The sequence below is a fragment of the Salvelinus namaycush genome, chromosome 17, assembly GCF_016432855.1.
Source record: "Salvelinus namaycush isolate Seneca chromosome 17, SaNama_1.0, whole genome shotgun sequence".
NCBI lineage: Eukaryota > Metazoa > Chordata > Actinopteri > Salmoniformes > Salmonidae > Salvelinus > Salvelinus namaycush.
The window spans coordinates 16,915,528-16,932,085 of NC_052323.1; the positions used below are offsets into that span (position 1 = coordinate 16,915,528).

At 44.1% G+C, this 16,558-nt stretch overlaps 2 protein-coding genes across 2 annotated transcripts; one reads left to right on the top strand and one right to left on the bottom strand.

Moving 5' to 3' along the window:
* Positions 1-785: 785 nt before the first annotated feature.
* Positions 786-13,248, top strand: LOC120062373 (glyoxylate reductase/hydroxypyruvate reductase-like). Its single transcript, XM_039012299.1, has 9 exons — positions 786-998; positions 1,506-1,636; positions 6,504-6,576; positions 9,968-10,084; positions 10,306-10,394; positions 10,541-10,642; positions 10,759-10,894; positions 11,013-11,143; positions 12,157-13,248. The coding sequence occupies exons 1-9, from the start codon at positions 934-936 to the stop codon at positions 12,276-12,278; spliced, it is 966 nt and encodes a 321-aa protein (XP_038868227.1). The 5' UTR covers positions 786-933; the 3' UTR covers positions 12,279-13,248.
* Positions 13,249-13,710: 462 nt separating this feature from the next.
* Positions 13,711-15,831, bottom strand: LOC120061969 (zinc finger and BTB domain-containing protein 5-like). Its single transcript, XM_039011753.1, has one exon. It carries the CDS (start codon positions 15,829-15,831, stop codon positions 13,711-13,713), a length of 2,121 nt encoding a protein of 706 aa, XP_038867681.1.
* Positions 15,832-16,558: the final 727 nt, after the last annotated feature.

Here is a 16,558-nt window from a genome sequence, read left to right on the forward strand (position 1 = left end):
ATAGGCACGGAAAAGTAAACATACCCTTACAAGGAGGGGCATGGAGGAATGGTTCTCTTAAAGGGGAAAGGACACGATTTATATTATAAAGAATATCCTAATCGCTCTCAAAATGATGTTGTTTTACTTTTGTAAATTATCTGCATCAATCCAGTTATTTTGTTTTTTTATTTCTAGTGTAGGCTACTTTCCAGAACCATATTAATTGATGTATATCTGATGTATGCCTTTAGCAAACTATATTGATACATTTATTTGGGGCGGCCTAGTGGTTGGGCCAGTAACCGAAAGGTTCCTGGATCGAATCCCCGCTGAACAAGGCAGTTAAGCCATTGAAAGTATTTCACTCCAATGACTTCCAACTCCTACTTTTAATCCAACTCCCGCCTCCATATTGTACTGATTGCTCATCACGTCCCTGTGAAAGCCAGCCCTCCTCTTAAACCACTGTTCCCCAGTAGGCCATCATTGTAATTAAGAATTTGTTATTAACTGACTTGCCTTCTTAAATTAAACAAATTAAAAAATATAAATTCCAACTCACTTTTATTTATTCCATATTGATCATTTTATTGTGGTTATCTATTTATTCATCCATTTGACGTAGGATGTCCAGAAATACGTGAAGGCAGTGAAAGGATAGATAGGTCAACAACAAGGAATATCGTCCTGACATTATGCAAAAACAAAAACAAACATTAACAACAAATCATGGAGTAAAGCATCTCCGTCTGGAATCGATTGCAGTACTACGCATGTACAATGTTGTCTGACCCCAACACACTTCCTGGTTCAACAGCGTGTGCACACGTTGAAATGTCATCGTGAACACTAAACAATCCGCAAATTTAGCTACATCTGTTAGGGTATTCGGGTCGTTATTTCAAGCAGTTCTTCTGACTTTTTCCGTCAATCGGAGGACGCACACAGATCATGAAGGTTTTCATAACAAGACGCATCCCACAGGAGGGAATGAAGATTCTGTCACAGGCTGGAGTGTATGCAGGTTTCACTTTATAGTTTGCTATGATCAGCTTGGTAGCTAGCCTAATGAGTATCTCATGAGCTGGCACTTTTAATCTATAATGCATGACATGCCAGTAGTGTTATAATTGTGTTACTTAATTTTAGTGCTAGTCTACTTCTTGCTGTATAAATGCATTGGACACACACACAGGAAGTGGAGAGTAATGTTACACCGTGTTCTAAAAGTGAAATTTCATTGGAGTTGTTTATGACCTTTATTCCAGGTCACACATTATAGCGGGTTCTCTGAAGGCGTTTTTATAACACTTACAAACGTCTATGTAACATTTGGTTTAGGTAATGAGGTATAATAAAGATTAAAGGTAGTGGAAGGTATGGGGGGAAAACAGACCTTGAAAAAAAAGCACACAGACAGACAATGCAGAATATGTGGAGAGTACTGTACAATGAAGTAAATGTTGTAAATTGTCTTGGTCTCTCATTTTAATCTGGTCATCTCCCCGTTTCCATGGAAACAGATGTAAAGTGTCACTGTGGGACTCTGATGAGCCTGTTCCGAGGGCGGAGCTTCTGAAGGGCGTGGAGGGGGCCCATGGGCTGCTGTGCCTCCTGTCGGACAAGATCGACACAGAGGTTCTGGACGCAGCAGGTACACTGGACATAATCTGGATCAGATTAACTCAAATAGCACTTCTCAGTATTTTCCAATACAGTACCAGTCAAAAGTTTGGGCACACCTACTCATTTAAGGGTTTTTCTTTATTTTTTACTATTTTCTACATTGTAGAATAATAGTGAAGACATCAAAACTATGAAATAACACATGGAATCATGTAGTAACCAAAAGAGTTAAACAAATCAAAATATATTTGAGATTCTTCAAAGTAGCCACCCTTTGCCTTGATGACAGCTTTGCACACTCTTGGCATTCTCTCAACCAGCTTCATGAGCTTTATTTGTAACTTATTTTTTAACTTATTGCTGCTACCGTCTCTTATGACCGAAAATAACTTCTGGACATCAGGAATGCGATTACTCACCACGGACTGGCAGAATCCTTTTGTCCCCTTAACGAGTCTGACGTGAATTATATACTGCTTCCTCGGGAACAGGCCCAGATCCCCGTGATTTACGTGAAGAGGAGGCAGAGAAAAATGGGCCAGAGGGCGGGCTGCCTTTTGAGAATTCGTAGGTGATCAAATTAACCTCCACTTCCTTCCATTCTGCTAGCAAATGTAAAATCTTTGGAGAATAAAATCGATGACCTACGCAGAAGATTAAACTACCAACGGGACATTCAAAACTGTAATATCTTATGCTTCACGGAGTAGTGGCTGAACGACGACACTATCAACATACAGCTGGCTGGTTATACGCTGTACCGGAAGGACAGAACAGCGGCGTCTGGTAAGACAAGGGGACAGCGGACTATGTTTTTTTGTAAATAACAGCTGGTGCATGATATCTAAGGAAGTCTCGAGCTATTGCTCGCCTGAGTATCTCATGATAAGCTGTAGACCACACTATCTACCTAGAGAGTTTTCATCTGTATTTTTCGTAGCTGTTTACATACCACCACAGGCTGAGGCTGGCACTAAGACAGCATTGAATGAGTTGTAGTCCTCCATAAGCAAACAAGAAAACGCTCACCCAGAGGTGGCGCTCCTAGTAGCCGGGGACTTTAATGGAGGGAAACGTAAATTTGTTTTTCCAAATTTCTATCAGCATGTTAAATGTGCAACCAGAGGGTAAAAAACTCTGGACCACCTTTACTCGACACACACAGCTCTTCCTCGCCCTCCATTTGGCAAATCTGACCATAATTCTATCCTCCTGATTCCTACTTACAAGCAAAAATGAAAGCAGGAAGCAACAGTGACTAGATCAATAAAAAAGTGGTCAGATGAAGCAGATGCTAAGCTACAGGACTGTTTTGCTAGCACAGACTGGAATATGTTCCGGGATTCCTTCGATGGCATTGAGGAGTACACCACATCAGTCATTGGCGTCATCCATAAGTGCATTGATGACGTCATCCCCACAGTGACCGTACGTACATACCCCAACCAGAAGCCATGAATTACAGGCAACATCTGCACTGAGCTAAATGCTAGAGCTGTGGCTTTCAAGGAGTGGGACTCTAACCCGGAAGCTTATAAGAAATCCCGCTATGCCCTCCGACGAATCATCAAACAGGCAAAGCGTCAATACAGGACTAAGATCGAATCGTACTACACCGGCTCTGACGCTCGTCGGATGTGGTAGGGCTTGCAAACCATTACAAAGGGGAGCACAGCCGAGAGCTGCCCAATGACACGAGCCTCCCAGACGAGCTAAACTACTCATAAGCTCGCTTCGAGGCAAATAACACTGAAACATGCATGAGAGCACCAGCTGTTCCGTGAATACTGTGTGATCACGCTCTCCGCAGCCGATGTGAGTAAGACGTTTAAACAGATCAACGTTCACAAGGCCGCAGGGCCAGACGGATTACCAGGACGTGTACTGAGAGCATGCGCTGGCCAACTGGCAAGTGTCTTCACTGACATGTTCAACCTCTCCTGTCCGAGTCTGTAATACCAACATGTTTTAAGCATGCATGTGCCCAAGAACACTAAGGTAACCTGCCTAAATGACTATTGACCCGTAGCACTCACGTCTGTAGCCATGAAGTTCTTTGAAAGGCTGGTCATGGCTCACATCAACACTTTTATCCCAGAAACACTAGACCCACTCCAATTTACATACCGCCCCAACAGATCCACAAATGATGCAATCTCTATTGCACTCCACACTGCCCTTTCCCACCTGGACAAAAGGAACACCTATGTGAGAATGCTATTCATTGACTACAGCTCAGTGTTCAACACCATAGTGCCCTCAAAGCTCATCAATAAGCTACGGACCCTGGGACTAAACACCTCCCTCTGCAACTGGATCCTGGACTTCATGACGGGCCGCCCCCGGGTGGTAAGGGTAGGTAGCAACACATTCACCACGCTGATCCTCAACACAGGGGCCCCGGGGGTGCGTGCTCAGTCCCCTCCTGTACTCCTTGTTCACTCATGACTGCACGGTCAGGCACGACTCCAACACCATCATTAAGTTTGCCGATGACACAACAGTGGTAGGCCTGATCACCGACAACGACGAGACAGCCTATAGGGAGGAGGTCAGAGGCCTGGCCGTGTGGTGCCAAGACAACAACCTCTCCCTCAACGTGATCAAGACAAAGGAGATGATTGTGGACTACAGGAAAAAGAAGACCGAGCACGCCCCCACTCTCATCAACAGGGCTGCAGTGGAGCAGGTTGAGAGCTTCAAGTTCCATGGTGTCCACATCACCAACAAACTAACATGGTCCAAGCACACCATTACAGTCGTGAAGAGGGCACGACAAAACCTATTCCCCTTCAGGAGACTGAAAAGATGTGCCATGGGTCCTCAGATCCTCAAAAGTTTCTACAGCTGCACCATCGAGAGCATCCTGACTGTTTGCGTCACCGCCTGGCATGGCAACTGCTCGGCTTCCGACCGCAATGCACTACAGAGCGTAGTGCGAACGTCCCAGTACATCACTGGGGCCAAGCTTCCTGCCATCCAGGACGTCTATACCAGGCGGTGTCAGAGGAAGGCCCTAAAAATTGTCAAAGACTCCATCCACCTTAGTCATAGACTGTTCTCTCTGCTACCGCACGGCAAGCGGTACCAGAGCGCCAAGTCTAGGTCCAAGAGGCTTCTAAACAGCTTCTACCCCCAAGCCATAAGACTCCTGAACATCTAATTAAATGGCTACCCAGACTATTTGCATTGCCGCACCTCCTCCCTCCCCCACTTGTATACCGCTGCTACTCTCTGTTGTTATCATCTATGCATAGTCACTTTAGTAACTCTACCTACATGTACATATTACCTCAACTAACCGGTGCTCCCGCACATTGACTCTACCGGTACCCCCCTGTATATAGTCTCGCTATTGTTATTTTACTGCTGCTCTTTAATTACTTGTTACTTTTTTATTTTTTATTCTTATATATTTTTTAGCTGCATTGTTGGTTAGGGACTCGTAAGTAATCATTTCACTGTCAGGTCTACACTGGTTGTATTCGGAGCATGTGACTAATACAATTTAATTTGAGGTAGTCACCTGGAATGCATTTCAATTAACAGGTGTGCCTTGTTAATTTGTGTTATTTCTTTCCTTCTTAATGCGTTTGAGCCAATCGGTTGTGTTGTGACAACAAAAGATAGCCCTATTTGGTAAAAGACCAAGTCCATATTATGGCAAGAACAGCTCAAATAAGCAAAGACAAACGACAGTCCATCATTTCTTTAAGACATGAAGGTCAGTCAATGCGGACAATGTCAAGAACTTTGAAAGTGCAGTCGCAAAAACCATCAAGCGCTATGATGAAACTGACTCTCATGAGAATCGTCACAGGAAAGGAAGACCCAGAGTTACCTCTGCTGCAGAGGAGAAGTTCATTAGAGTTACCAGCCTCAGATTGCAGCCCAAATAAATGCTTCACAGGGTTCAGGTAACAGACACATATCAACTGTACAGAGGAGACTGCATGAATCAGACCTTCATGGTCGAATTGCTGCAAAGAAACCACCACTAAAGGACACCAATAATAAGAAGAGACTTGCTTGGGCCAAGAAACACGAGCAATGGACATCAGACCGGTGGAAATCTGTCTTTTGGTCTGAGGAGTCCAAATTTGATATTTCTGGTTCCAACCGCCATTGTCTTTGAGACGCAGAGTAGGTGAACGGATGATCTCTGCATGTGTGGTTCCCACCGTGAAGCATGGAGGAGGAGGTGTGGAGGTGCTTTGCTGGTGACACTGATGAGACTATCATTTGTTTTTCAACAGGACAATGACCCAACACCTCCAGGCTGTGTAAGGGCTATTTGACCAAGGAGAATGCATCAGATGACCTGGCCTCCACAATCACCGACCTCAACCCAATTGAGATGGTTTGGGATGAGTTGGACCGCGGAGTTGAGGAAAAGCAGCCAACATGTGCTCAGCATATGTGGGAATTCCTTCAAGACTGTGGGAAAAACATTCCAGGTGAAGCTGGTTGAGAGAATACCAAGAGGGTCCAAAGCTGTCATCAAGGCAAAGGGTGGCTACTTTGAAGAATCTCAAATATAAAATATTTTTGGATTTGTTTAACACTTTTTTGGTTACTACATAATTCCATGTGTTTTTTTCATAGTTTTGATGTCTTCACTATTATTCTACAATGTAGAAAATAGTAAAAATAAAGAAAAACCCTTGAATCAGTAGGTGTGTCAAACTTTTGACTGGTACTGTATATTTAAGGTTTATTTTGAATTGTATACATTTGCAGCTAAAAGCTGAATTGCAGCATACATATGCCTACATAAGTAAGTAAATTAGAAATCTGTAATTTGAGGCTGTTAGATATGTATTATACAGTAAATGTGTTGTAAGGTAGTTCCCATTTTGTCTTCTCCTAACACGTAGCTATTGATTTGTGTTCAGGTCCAAACCTGAAGGTTATAAGTACCTTGTCTGTCGGATTTGACCACATGGCCATAGATGAGATCAAGAAACGGTAAGACTAACTACCAACTAGCTTGTACGCAGTGCTTAACTTGGGAGGAAAGAGGTGCAGGAGCTGTCTTTTTCTAAGTCAGTCCATTAGACTATGTTCACAGAAATTCTCAAATTATATTATGCTACAGAGATCTGTTTATTCACTGTTAATCAAATGTATTTATAAAGCCATTTTTACATCAGCAGATGTCACTAAGTGCTATATAGAAACCCACCCTAAAACACCAAACAGCAAGCAATGCAGATGTAGAAGCATGGTGGCTAGGAAAAACTCCTGAGAAAGGCAGGAACCTAGGAAGGGAACCAGGCTCTGAGGGGTGGCCAGTCCTCTTCTGGCTGTGCCCAGTGGAAGGGTTCATACGCATTTTGACAGATGGAATTTCATTACTTTTCCATGACTTCTCCATGACTTTTAACCAAATTTCCATGACCAATAATTGGTTGTGGCCCTGTCGCCTACATGAAAAAAGTCAGCATAATTAAAGGCTTCTGGTCTCTGATCCCATGTAGGCCTACTATAATGGGAAGAAAAAGTATGTAACCCTTTAGAATTACCTGGATTTCTGCATAAATTTGTTATAACATTTTATCTGATCTTCATCTAAGTCAGAAAAAAAGACAAACACAGTCTGCTTAAACTAATAACACACACATCTCTTTATTGATCACACCGTGTAAACATTCACAGTGCAGGTTGGAAAAAGTATGTGAACCCTTGGATTTAATAACAGGTTGACCCTCCTTTGGCAGCAATAACCTCAAACAAACGTTTTCTGTAGTTGTGGATCAGACCTGCACAACGATCAGGAGGAATTTTGGACCATTCTTCTTTACAAAACTGTTTCAGTTCAGCAATATTCTTGGGATGTCTGGTGTGAACCGCTCTCTTGAGGTCATGCCACAGCATCTCAATCAGGTTGAGGTCAGGACTGACTGGGCCACTCCAGAAGGCTTATTTTCTTCTGTTCAAGCCATTCTGTTGTTGATTTACATCTGTCTAATGGGTTGTTGTCCTGTTGCATTACTTAACTTCTGTGGAGCTTCTATTGGCGGACAGATAGCCTAACATTCTCCTGCAAAATGTCTTGATAAACTTGGGAATTCGTTTTTCTGTCGACGATAGCAAGCTGTCCAGGCCCAGCCCCAAACCACGATGCTCCCTCCACCATACTTTACAGTTGGGATGAGGTTTTGATGTTGGTGTGCTGTGCCTTTTTTTCTTCCACGCATAGTGTTGTGTGTTCCTTCCAAACAACTCAACTGTAGTTACATCTGTCCACATAATATTTTGCCAGTAGCGCTGTGGAACATCCAGGTGCATTTTGCTAACTTCAGATGTGCAGCAATGTTTTTTTTGGACAGCAGTGTCTTCTTCCGTAGTGTCCTCCCATGAACACCATTCTTGTTTAGTGTTTTATGTATCATAGACTCGTCAACAAAGATGTTAGCATCTACCAGAGATTTCTGTAAGTCTTTAGCTGACACTCTAGGATACTTCTTAACCTCATTGAGCATTCTGCGCTGTGCTCTTGCAGTCATCTTTGCAGGACGGCCACTCCTAGGGAAAGTAGCAACAGTGCTGAACTTTCTCCATTTATAGACAATTTGTCTTACCGTGGACTGATGAACATCAAGGCCTTTAGAGATACTTTTGTAAACCTTTCCAGCTTTATGCAAGTTAACAATTCTTAATCTTAGGTCTTCTGAGATCACTTTTGTTTGAGGCATGGTTCACATCAGGCAGTGCTTCTTGTGAATAGCAAACTCACATTTTGTGAGTTTTTTTATAGGGCAAGGCAGCTCTAACCGACATCTCCAACCTTGTCTCAATGATTGGACTCCAGGTTAGCTGACTCATGACTCCAATTAGCTTTTGGAGAAGTCATTAGCCTAGGGGTTCACATACTTTTTCCAACTTACACTGTGAATGTTTAAATATTGCATTCAATATAGACGAGAAAAATACAATTTGTGTGTTTTTAGTTTAAGCACACTGTTTGTCTATTGTTGTGACCTGATCTTCATCTATGTAAAATTTATGCAGAAATCCAGGTAATTCCAAATGGTTGACATACTTTTTCTTGCCACTGTATCTTCTGCCGTTGTGCCCTTCATCAAGGCACTTAACCCCGTACAGAGTAGAATAACTGCACTGTTAGGCTACTGTATAAAATGCACGTGGTCAACCCTCCATCTGGAGAGCTACAGGGTGGGCAGGTTTTTGATCCAGCCCTGAAACACACCAGTCTCCTTATCAAGTTCCTGTTGAGCAGCTGATGTTTAGGCTACAATTTGGAGCAGGGCTCGGAACAAAAACCTTCACACCCAGTAGCTGTTGGCCACCCTCGATATAAAATATTGCAACATTTACAACCAAACACTTTTTTATGTTTCTATTCAATTATTCCCTCATTCATTCCATGAATCAGGGATAAAACGAATAAGGTGGGCTACTTCAAAGCAAGGTAGCTCACTAAGACATGTTTATCTATAATATTCATGTTTCAGGGGAGATCTATGCACAGCATCAAAGTTATTTGTCAATTAGGCTATTCTTCGAATATTTTTTGCATTGTCGGATTTACATGGCTAGCCTACTGTTTAATAGAGGGGAATCACAGCTTTCAAATGATGGTGTCAGATTTATTTCTCAACAGTGCCGGTGAAAAGGCAACAATGAGTCAACGACTTTAATTCTTAGGCATAGTGAGATAGCTTCTAGTATGGCTAGTTATGTTTTGAATTGGCTATATAGTTAGTCTATCATTCTTTTATAGGCTACTTGCTGCTGAAATGTCTCTCTCTCTCTCCTCGGGCAAATGGCCCACATGCAGATAATGCACAGCACATGCAGATAATGCACAGCACATGCAGATAATGCCCAGCACATGCAGATAATGCACAGCACACGCAGAGAGATGCGCTGAAGGCTATGCCTAATTCTGATCATGGCTGATATGTTGATTTTTAAGTGATTTGATAATATATTTTAAAAGGAAATCACAATATTAAAATGAAATTACTTTTCCAGGATGTTCATGACCTTAAGAAACCCAATTTGACAACTTGGAACATCGCATCCTGCTCATTCAGGCTGGCGCATTCTCAAACTGGAACAGTCTACTGCCACGCATACACCGGATTCACAGACTAGCGGAAAATAAACTTGAACAAAGCGGAATCATGATATGGATGCCCACTCTCAATTGCTATTCAATGCAGACCCCGCATTCACCCCGCCTTCTCCACTTTGATCAACCTTTTTTTGAAAATTTGAGGTGCCGGTACGGCGCTCTGGCCCAATTCAAGCAATGAATGTACGAACAAATACTTTCCTCACATCTAAGTCAGAAACTCTCATTGTGCCCTCGTCCCCATGTTCTGTGCAGAGGGGTGCGTGTGGGCTACACTCCAGACGTCCTGACTGATGCCACAGCGGAGCTGACCGTTGCCCTGCTCCTGGCTACAGCTCGGCGGCTACCAGAGGGCGTGGTGGAGGTCAAGAAGTCAGTGACCAATAAAAACACAGATACATTTACTACATGAGACTTCAGTTTCAGATGGTCACTCTTACATGTTGTACATTGATACTTTAGGGATGTGTTGCTGAACCAAATTTCTATCTACAATTAATATGAGCAAAACAGAATGTGTGTCCTCATTTCCCACTTATTAACTCTCTCGCTGTCTCTCGCTTTCTCTCACTTTCTCTTTCTCTCTCTCTCAGTGGAGGCTGGAGCACCTGGAAACCTCTGTGGTTGTGTGGTTATGGTCTGTCAGGCAGCACTGTCGGTGTCATTGGACTGGGACGCATAGGTAGTGACAGTGATTGATTGATACTGGATTCTGGGACTCCTGCCTTTAGGCCTGTGGTCCATACAATCCATACTGTAGCTGAAAGGGCTGGACAAAATGTCTTACTAACTGATTGATTGTCTGGAGTCAATGCTGTTTTCGCTCAGGTATGGCCATTGCCAGGAGGCTGAAACCGTTTGGAGTGAAGAGGCTCCTGTACTCTGGAAGAACTGCCAAATCCTATGCTGCTGAGGTGGAGGGAGAATACGGTGAGTGGGGTTGGAGGGGCTAGGGAAAACAGGAAAGTATAAGAGAGAGGGTGAGAATCAGATGAGGTGTTTACTTGGCTGTTTCTTCACCCTCTCTCCTCCCCTCTCTGTTGCAGTGCCCTTGGACACGCTGGTGTCTGAGAGTGATTTTGTCGTGGTGTCCTGCGCCCTCACACCAGAGACCCAGGGCCTGTGTAACAAGGACTTCTTCAGCAAGATGAAGAACACCGCTGTCTTCATCAACACCAGCAGGTACTCCATTAAACACGTAGAGCAGTGCAAAACAAACCACACTGACTGCTTTTGGAAATAAGCACTGTTACACACAATCATTCAAAGTTGTAAAAATAGAGGTGTGTGTGTGTGTTAGGGGTGCAGTGGTGAATCAGGAGGATCTGTACCAGGCTCTGTCCAGTGGTCAGATAGCTTGTGCTGGGCTGGACGTCACAACCCCAGAACCACTCCCCACCGACCACCCCCTCCTCACCCTCAAAAACTGTGGTGAGTATATGGAGACACAGGGATGGAAGCCAGTTTACTCTGTTTTATTGTCTATGATTTGTCTCTAATCATTGTTGTGGTCTTTCCAGGGGAATCAAGAATACTATTTTTTTTTTACGCCTGCTCATTAAAATGAACCAGTTGCTTTTCCCCAGAGATGATTTATACTGAACAAGATATAAACGCAACATGTAACAATTTCAAATATTTTACTGAGTTAGTTTTATATAATGAACTCAGTCAATTGAAATAAATTCATTAGGCCCTAATCTATGGATTTCACATGACTGGGAATACAGATATGCATCTGTTGGTCACAGATACCTTAAAAAAATGGGCCTCAGGTACTAGTCATGGTATTTCTGTGCATTCAAATTGCCATCGATAAAAGGCAATTGTGTTCGTTGTCCGTAGCTTATACCTCCCCATACCATAACCCCACCGCCACCACGGGGCACTCTGTTCACAACGTTGACATCAGCAAACCGCTCGCCCACATGACGCCATGCACGTGGTCTGCGGTTGAGAGGCCGGTTGGACGTACTGCCAAATTCTCTAAAACAACGTTGGAGGCAAAAAATGAACATTCAATTATCTGGCAACAGCTCGGTTGGACATTCCTGCAGTCGGCATGCCAATTGCACATTCCCTCAAAACTTGAGACATCTGTGGCAGTGTGTTGTGTGACACAACTGCACATTTTAGAGTGCCCTTTTATTGTCCCCAGCACAAGGTGCACCTGTGTAATGAGCGTGCTGTTTAATCAGCTTCTTGATATGCCACACCTTTCAGGTGGATGGATTATCTTGCAAAAGGAGAAATGCTCACTAACAGGCATATAAACAAGAGAAATAAGCTTTTTGTGCGTATGGAACATTTCTGTGCCATTTTTATTTCAGCTCATTAAACATGGGACCAATACTTTACATGTTGTGTTTAGATTTTTGTTCAGTGTATATTGTGCAATCCCTCACATCCCTGCTAATACTTTTCTCTCCTCTGTCCACCTGCAGTGGTCTTGCCCCACATTGGCAGTGCTACCTACTCCACACGTGGCATCATGGCAGAGCTGTCCGCAAACAACCTGCTAGCAGGCCTACAGGGCACAGACATGCCCAGCGAACTCAAATTCTAGTGCTGCTCTACAACTACTCAATTCTGCCTGGGTCCTCCTGTTAGAATGATTTTTTTAATCAACCAATCAGTAGTCTTTACCAGGGAAGGTAAAAGCCTTAAGTAACCAGGAAGGAATCTGTGTTGAGATTATTGCAGTTCTATTAAAGAAAAGTTTCACCCGTTTTGAATGTTTTATCATTTTTGTGCGTCTCTGAGCGATGTTCTATCGATTCCCGGGGATTTTCATGTGTTTTCATGTGTACCTGAGCTATTCGTCGTTCAAACATGCAGAAATACAGCCAGTATGCCATGTTTTGCATCGCAAGAAATACAGCCGGTATGACGTCTTTTGCGTCATAGAAATACAGCCGGTATGATGAATTTTGTATATGATGTAAAATTCGTCCTTTCGGCTGTATTTATGCCTGCTTGAATGGCAAATAGATGCACAAAAACTGTATAACATTTAAAATGGGTGAATGTTTCCTTTAACATGCTCTCCTAACATGAAGGTAAACTTCTGCCTCTTGCTCTTACTGTTTTATAAGAAAGAACTAACTTATAAAATGTTACTTGAAAGAGGAAGTGTATAGTATTAGTGTTTTGAGAACATGCCTTAGTACACTAACAGTACTCCTAAGGGTCAGCCATGACTTCCTTTTAAAGACGTAGAAAAGCACTACAATGTCTCTGCACACAATTCATTAGTGGCCTTCTTGTTCTTATGAAACACTGTCGAATTGTACAAAATACTTGAATAAAATAGTAGTTGTAATGGTAATGTTTTCTCTTGTTCTCATGACAGTTTTGTGTTTGTTGAGATATGCATCTCCATTGTATATTTGTGCATAATTCTAAGAAACACCATCTCTAATTAATCTATGGTAAAACACCTCGTCTGTAATCATTGTTTCAAACCAGCTGATCCCTCCCTCTAACATGGTTTGTCATTCTGGCTTTGTTGAATAAAGTAGAAATGTTGTACAGTATGTAGAAATGTGTGAACATATTTCCCCCATAAGAAGAATTCTAGATCCATGCGTAAATGAACAAAGTTAGAATAGATCATTTAAAAGATGGTCAGGGTTCAGTTTGGTTCCAATGTAGTTTAATTTGTACCACTCTTCAATAGTGATCTTACTGAGTAGTGTAAAGATTATTTTAAAGAGTTCCATTCTCTCTGTTCTATGATGATAACATCACATTTCATGTAGTCATCTTCTAGACAAACTACAGTACATTCTGTACGTGCTTTCTAAAATCATCAACACACAGTCAACATTTGTTTTCACATCAATATTAAAGTGTCTACTTAAACAAGATTTATAACAATGACCAGACAAGCATAACCCTGATATGGCAGAACATTTTGAAATGGAAATTGTCAATGAGCTTTCTGACTGGTAGCACTGGCTATTTTTCACAGTGTTTCCACCTGATTTCCCTGTCTCTCAGAGCAGCGTGGCAGGCAGGTGGCTGCTCTGCCAGCGTAGACAGGTGGTCTTAGAGTGTTTGTACAAATGGGACGACTGACTGAAGCGTTTGCCACACTTGAGGCAGGCGTAAGGTTTTTCTCCTGTGTGGACTCTGATGTGTTTCTTACAGTCAGTCAGGTTTAGGAAGGTCTTACAGCAGATCCGGCAGGCGTATTTCCTTGCCCCCTCCACTACCAGGACGTTGTGCTCCGTCATGGCCTTCTTACACTTTGAAAGGACGTCCTCTGATGCTCTGGTGAGGGCAGGGCGAGGAGCAGTATCCCCCCCTGCTGGACCGGAGGAGGAGGAAGGATCCTGGGGTTGTCCATCTATCTGGCCCTCAGAGTTGGGGTTCACTTTTGGGGCGATGCGACGGTAAGCTGGCAGGCCTAAGCTACCCCCAACTCCGGTCATCTCAGCCCTGGATGATCGGGAGAGGGATGTGCTCAAACTGAGGCTGCCCAAGGTGCCTACATCTGGCCTGACACCCCTCAAGAAGCCCCCCAGAACATCCTGAGTCTGGGTGGACTGGAGGATGAATCCATCACTGAAACTGTGCCCCTCGCTACTGAGGAGCTGCTGGAAGGGGACAGAGGTTACTGGGAACATAAAGGAGGAAGAGGAGGCGTTTGTTGCCTCTGAGTTTTGAAGTGACCTAACAGCCTCATTGCTTTCTGCCTGAGCCTCACTGATGGTGGTGTTAAGGAGACTGTCCTCTCCTAATGCCTCAAGCTGATTCCTGGGGTTGAGAATGCATGAAAGGCCCAGGTCTTGGTTGCTGTCTAGGCCCTCATTATCAGACAACCCATCTCCATTCGTGTTGTCTTGGAGTGGGTGTGTGTCTGTCTGAGGATTGGAGCTAGATTGGGGGTTGGATGAGCTTGGGTCATTTCCCTTCGGGCTGAGTTTGTCTTTCTCATCATTTGCTGGCTCATCCTGATGATCACCAGTGTCCTCGGATGGGAATGGAGGATAATTGGACACACCTGGTGTGTCTGGATAAGAGTTCACCTGCTCACTCTTCACAACTACATCCATCTTATGATCCTCCTCTTCTCCCTCTTCTCCCACTTTCACTTTAAACATGATCCCTCCATCCACCTGAGAACCCTCTGTGTGATCCTCTCCCCCATTATCCCGTGTCCCTCCCACATTACTATCTGATTGGCTAGGCAGCTGTACCTCTTCTTGTAAAGTCCCTTCATACTTCTCCTCCTGCTTCTCTGCACTTTCCCTCTCCAGGCAGAGGCACTCGTCTGTCTTCAGGGAGTCAGGGGAGGGAAGCTCCTCACCCTCATTACTCCTGGACACCCTTGGGTAGCCCTCCCAGTGATTCCCCTCAGATAGCCTGCACCCACTCTGCTTGCTGTTCAGCCTCTCCTCCTGAAACATTTGGGGAGAAGAGCTCTTGCGTTTGTGGTGACGCCGACCTGAGAAAGCTGCCAGTTGCTCCATGCTTCCATCTGCTCCATCCCCTCCGTCCCTGCCTCCAGCCTGGCTAGCATCCAACTCAGTCTCGCCAACGTCGAGGCTACCTTCCAGGGCCGATGTGACCAGGCTGAGCCCCAGCTGCTGGAGTAGGACAGATCTCTGCTGCCTGGAGTTGACCCCAGCCATGGCTGCTGCCTGGCATGGAGACTGCCTCAGGTGCTGCTGGTCCACTGCATGGCTGAACCGCTGCTGCTGCACTGGCGAACTCCAACCACGCGGGGGCGATGTGGGGAAGCTGCGGGAGGTGAGGTGGTGCTTGCAGGCCTTGACCACAGTGTTGAGGTGCAGGTGGGAGGCAGCCAGGAGCACATCCATTACGTTGGAGGCCCCCAGAGTGAGAGTGGAGGTGTAGATCATGTCCAGCAGGGCAGAGAGAGCCTCAGGAGTCACTACCTCTAGATCCAGCTCCATCACACTGGCTCCTCCACCATCCCCCTCCACTGCATTCAGAAGGGCCCTGAAGTGTGTACTGCAGGCTGCCAGGACAGAGCGGTGTGCTCTGAAGTGTTGGCCTCCCACTAGGATCACACAGTCACAGAGCTGACCACTGACACGCTGGTGGTTCAGCTGCTGGAAGATGTTCTCAAAGTGACCTGGGAAGTCCATCTTTGCCTGAGGATGAACATGAGGAATAGTCAAACTGAGAGATCAAGCTGACAAAAAAAATTCTGATCATTCAATGCACTACACCCAGGCCAGTTTCCATACAATAGACTCAATGCTAGTAACAAAAAACTATAATGCAAATGTAATGTCTATGGACTAATTTGACTGGTATAAAGGTCTGACACTGTAGATCACATTTGTCCTTGCAAATATTAGTTACTAATTGTATGAAAACCGGCATATCATCTCGCACTGTCCCCATGCTCGTGCCTGAAATATAGACCAGAAGACCTGGCTCACGTTCGTTCAGTACCGCCCTCCTTTTACGTTTGTATCATTCGCTGAATGAATGAAAATGGCCCAGTTAGCTACATACACTAACTAGCGAGCTTCTCAAATTGTAACAAAGCGATCAACGCAAAAAAAAACTACAATATTTGGCTTACTTTACCTGAAAATAGTCTTTAGCCTGCAAAAGATGTATGGGGTCACAGTAAACTGGGAGGAGGCGGGCCCAAACATCTAATCTTAACAAAAACACGGAAGAACAAGAACGCGGGGTCTCATCGGTCGTCACTAGTTACCACAGCCACAAAGTCATAAACCCCGCCCATTTCAAAATGTATCTTCTTAAAATGTGACTTTAAAGACTAACTTTCATGAAGAATTTTTTTTTTTTATAATCAAAAACAGATATTTAAGGCTTAGTTATAGTGAGACACGTCAA

Excerpts from the sequence above, each read along its gene's own strand:
- LOC120062373 (XM_039012299.1), top strand. The coding sequence starts at position 934 with ATGAAGGTTTTCATAACAAGACGCATCCCACAGGAGGGAATGAAGATT. Across the intron at positions 6,577-9,967 it reads ATAGATGAGATCAAGAAACG|AGGGGTGCGTGTGGGCTACA; the intron begins GTAAGACTAACT and ends TGTTCTGTGCAG. Across the intron at positions 10,395-10,540 it reads CATTGGACTGGGACGCATAG|GTATGGCCATTGCCAGGAGG; the intron begins GTAGTGACAGTG and ends GTTTTCGCTCAG.
- LOC120061969 (XM_039011753.1), bottom strand. The coding sequence starts at position 15,831 with ATGGACTTCCCAGGTCACTTTGAGAACATCTTCCAGCAGCTGAACCAC.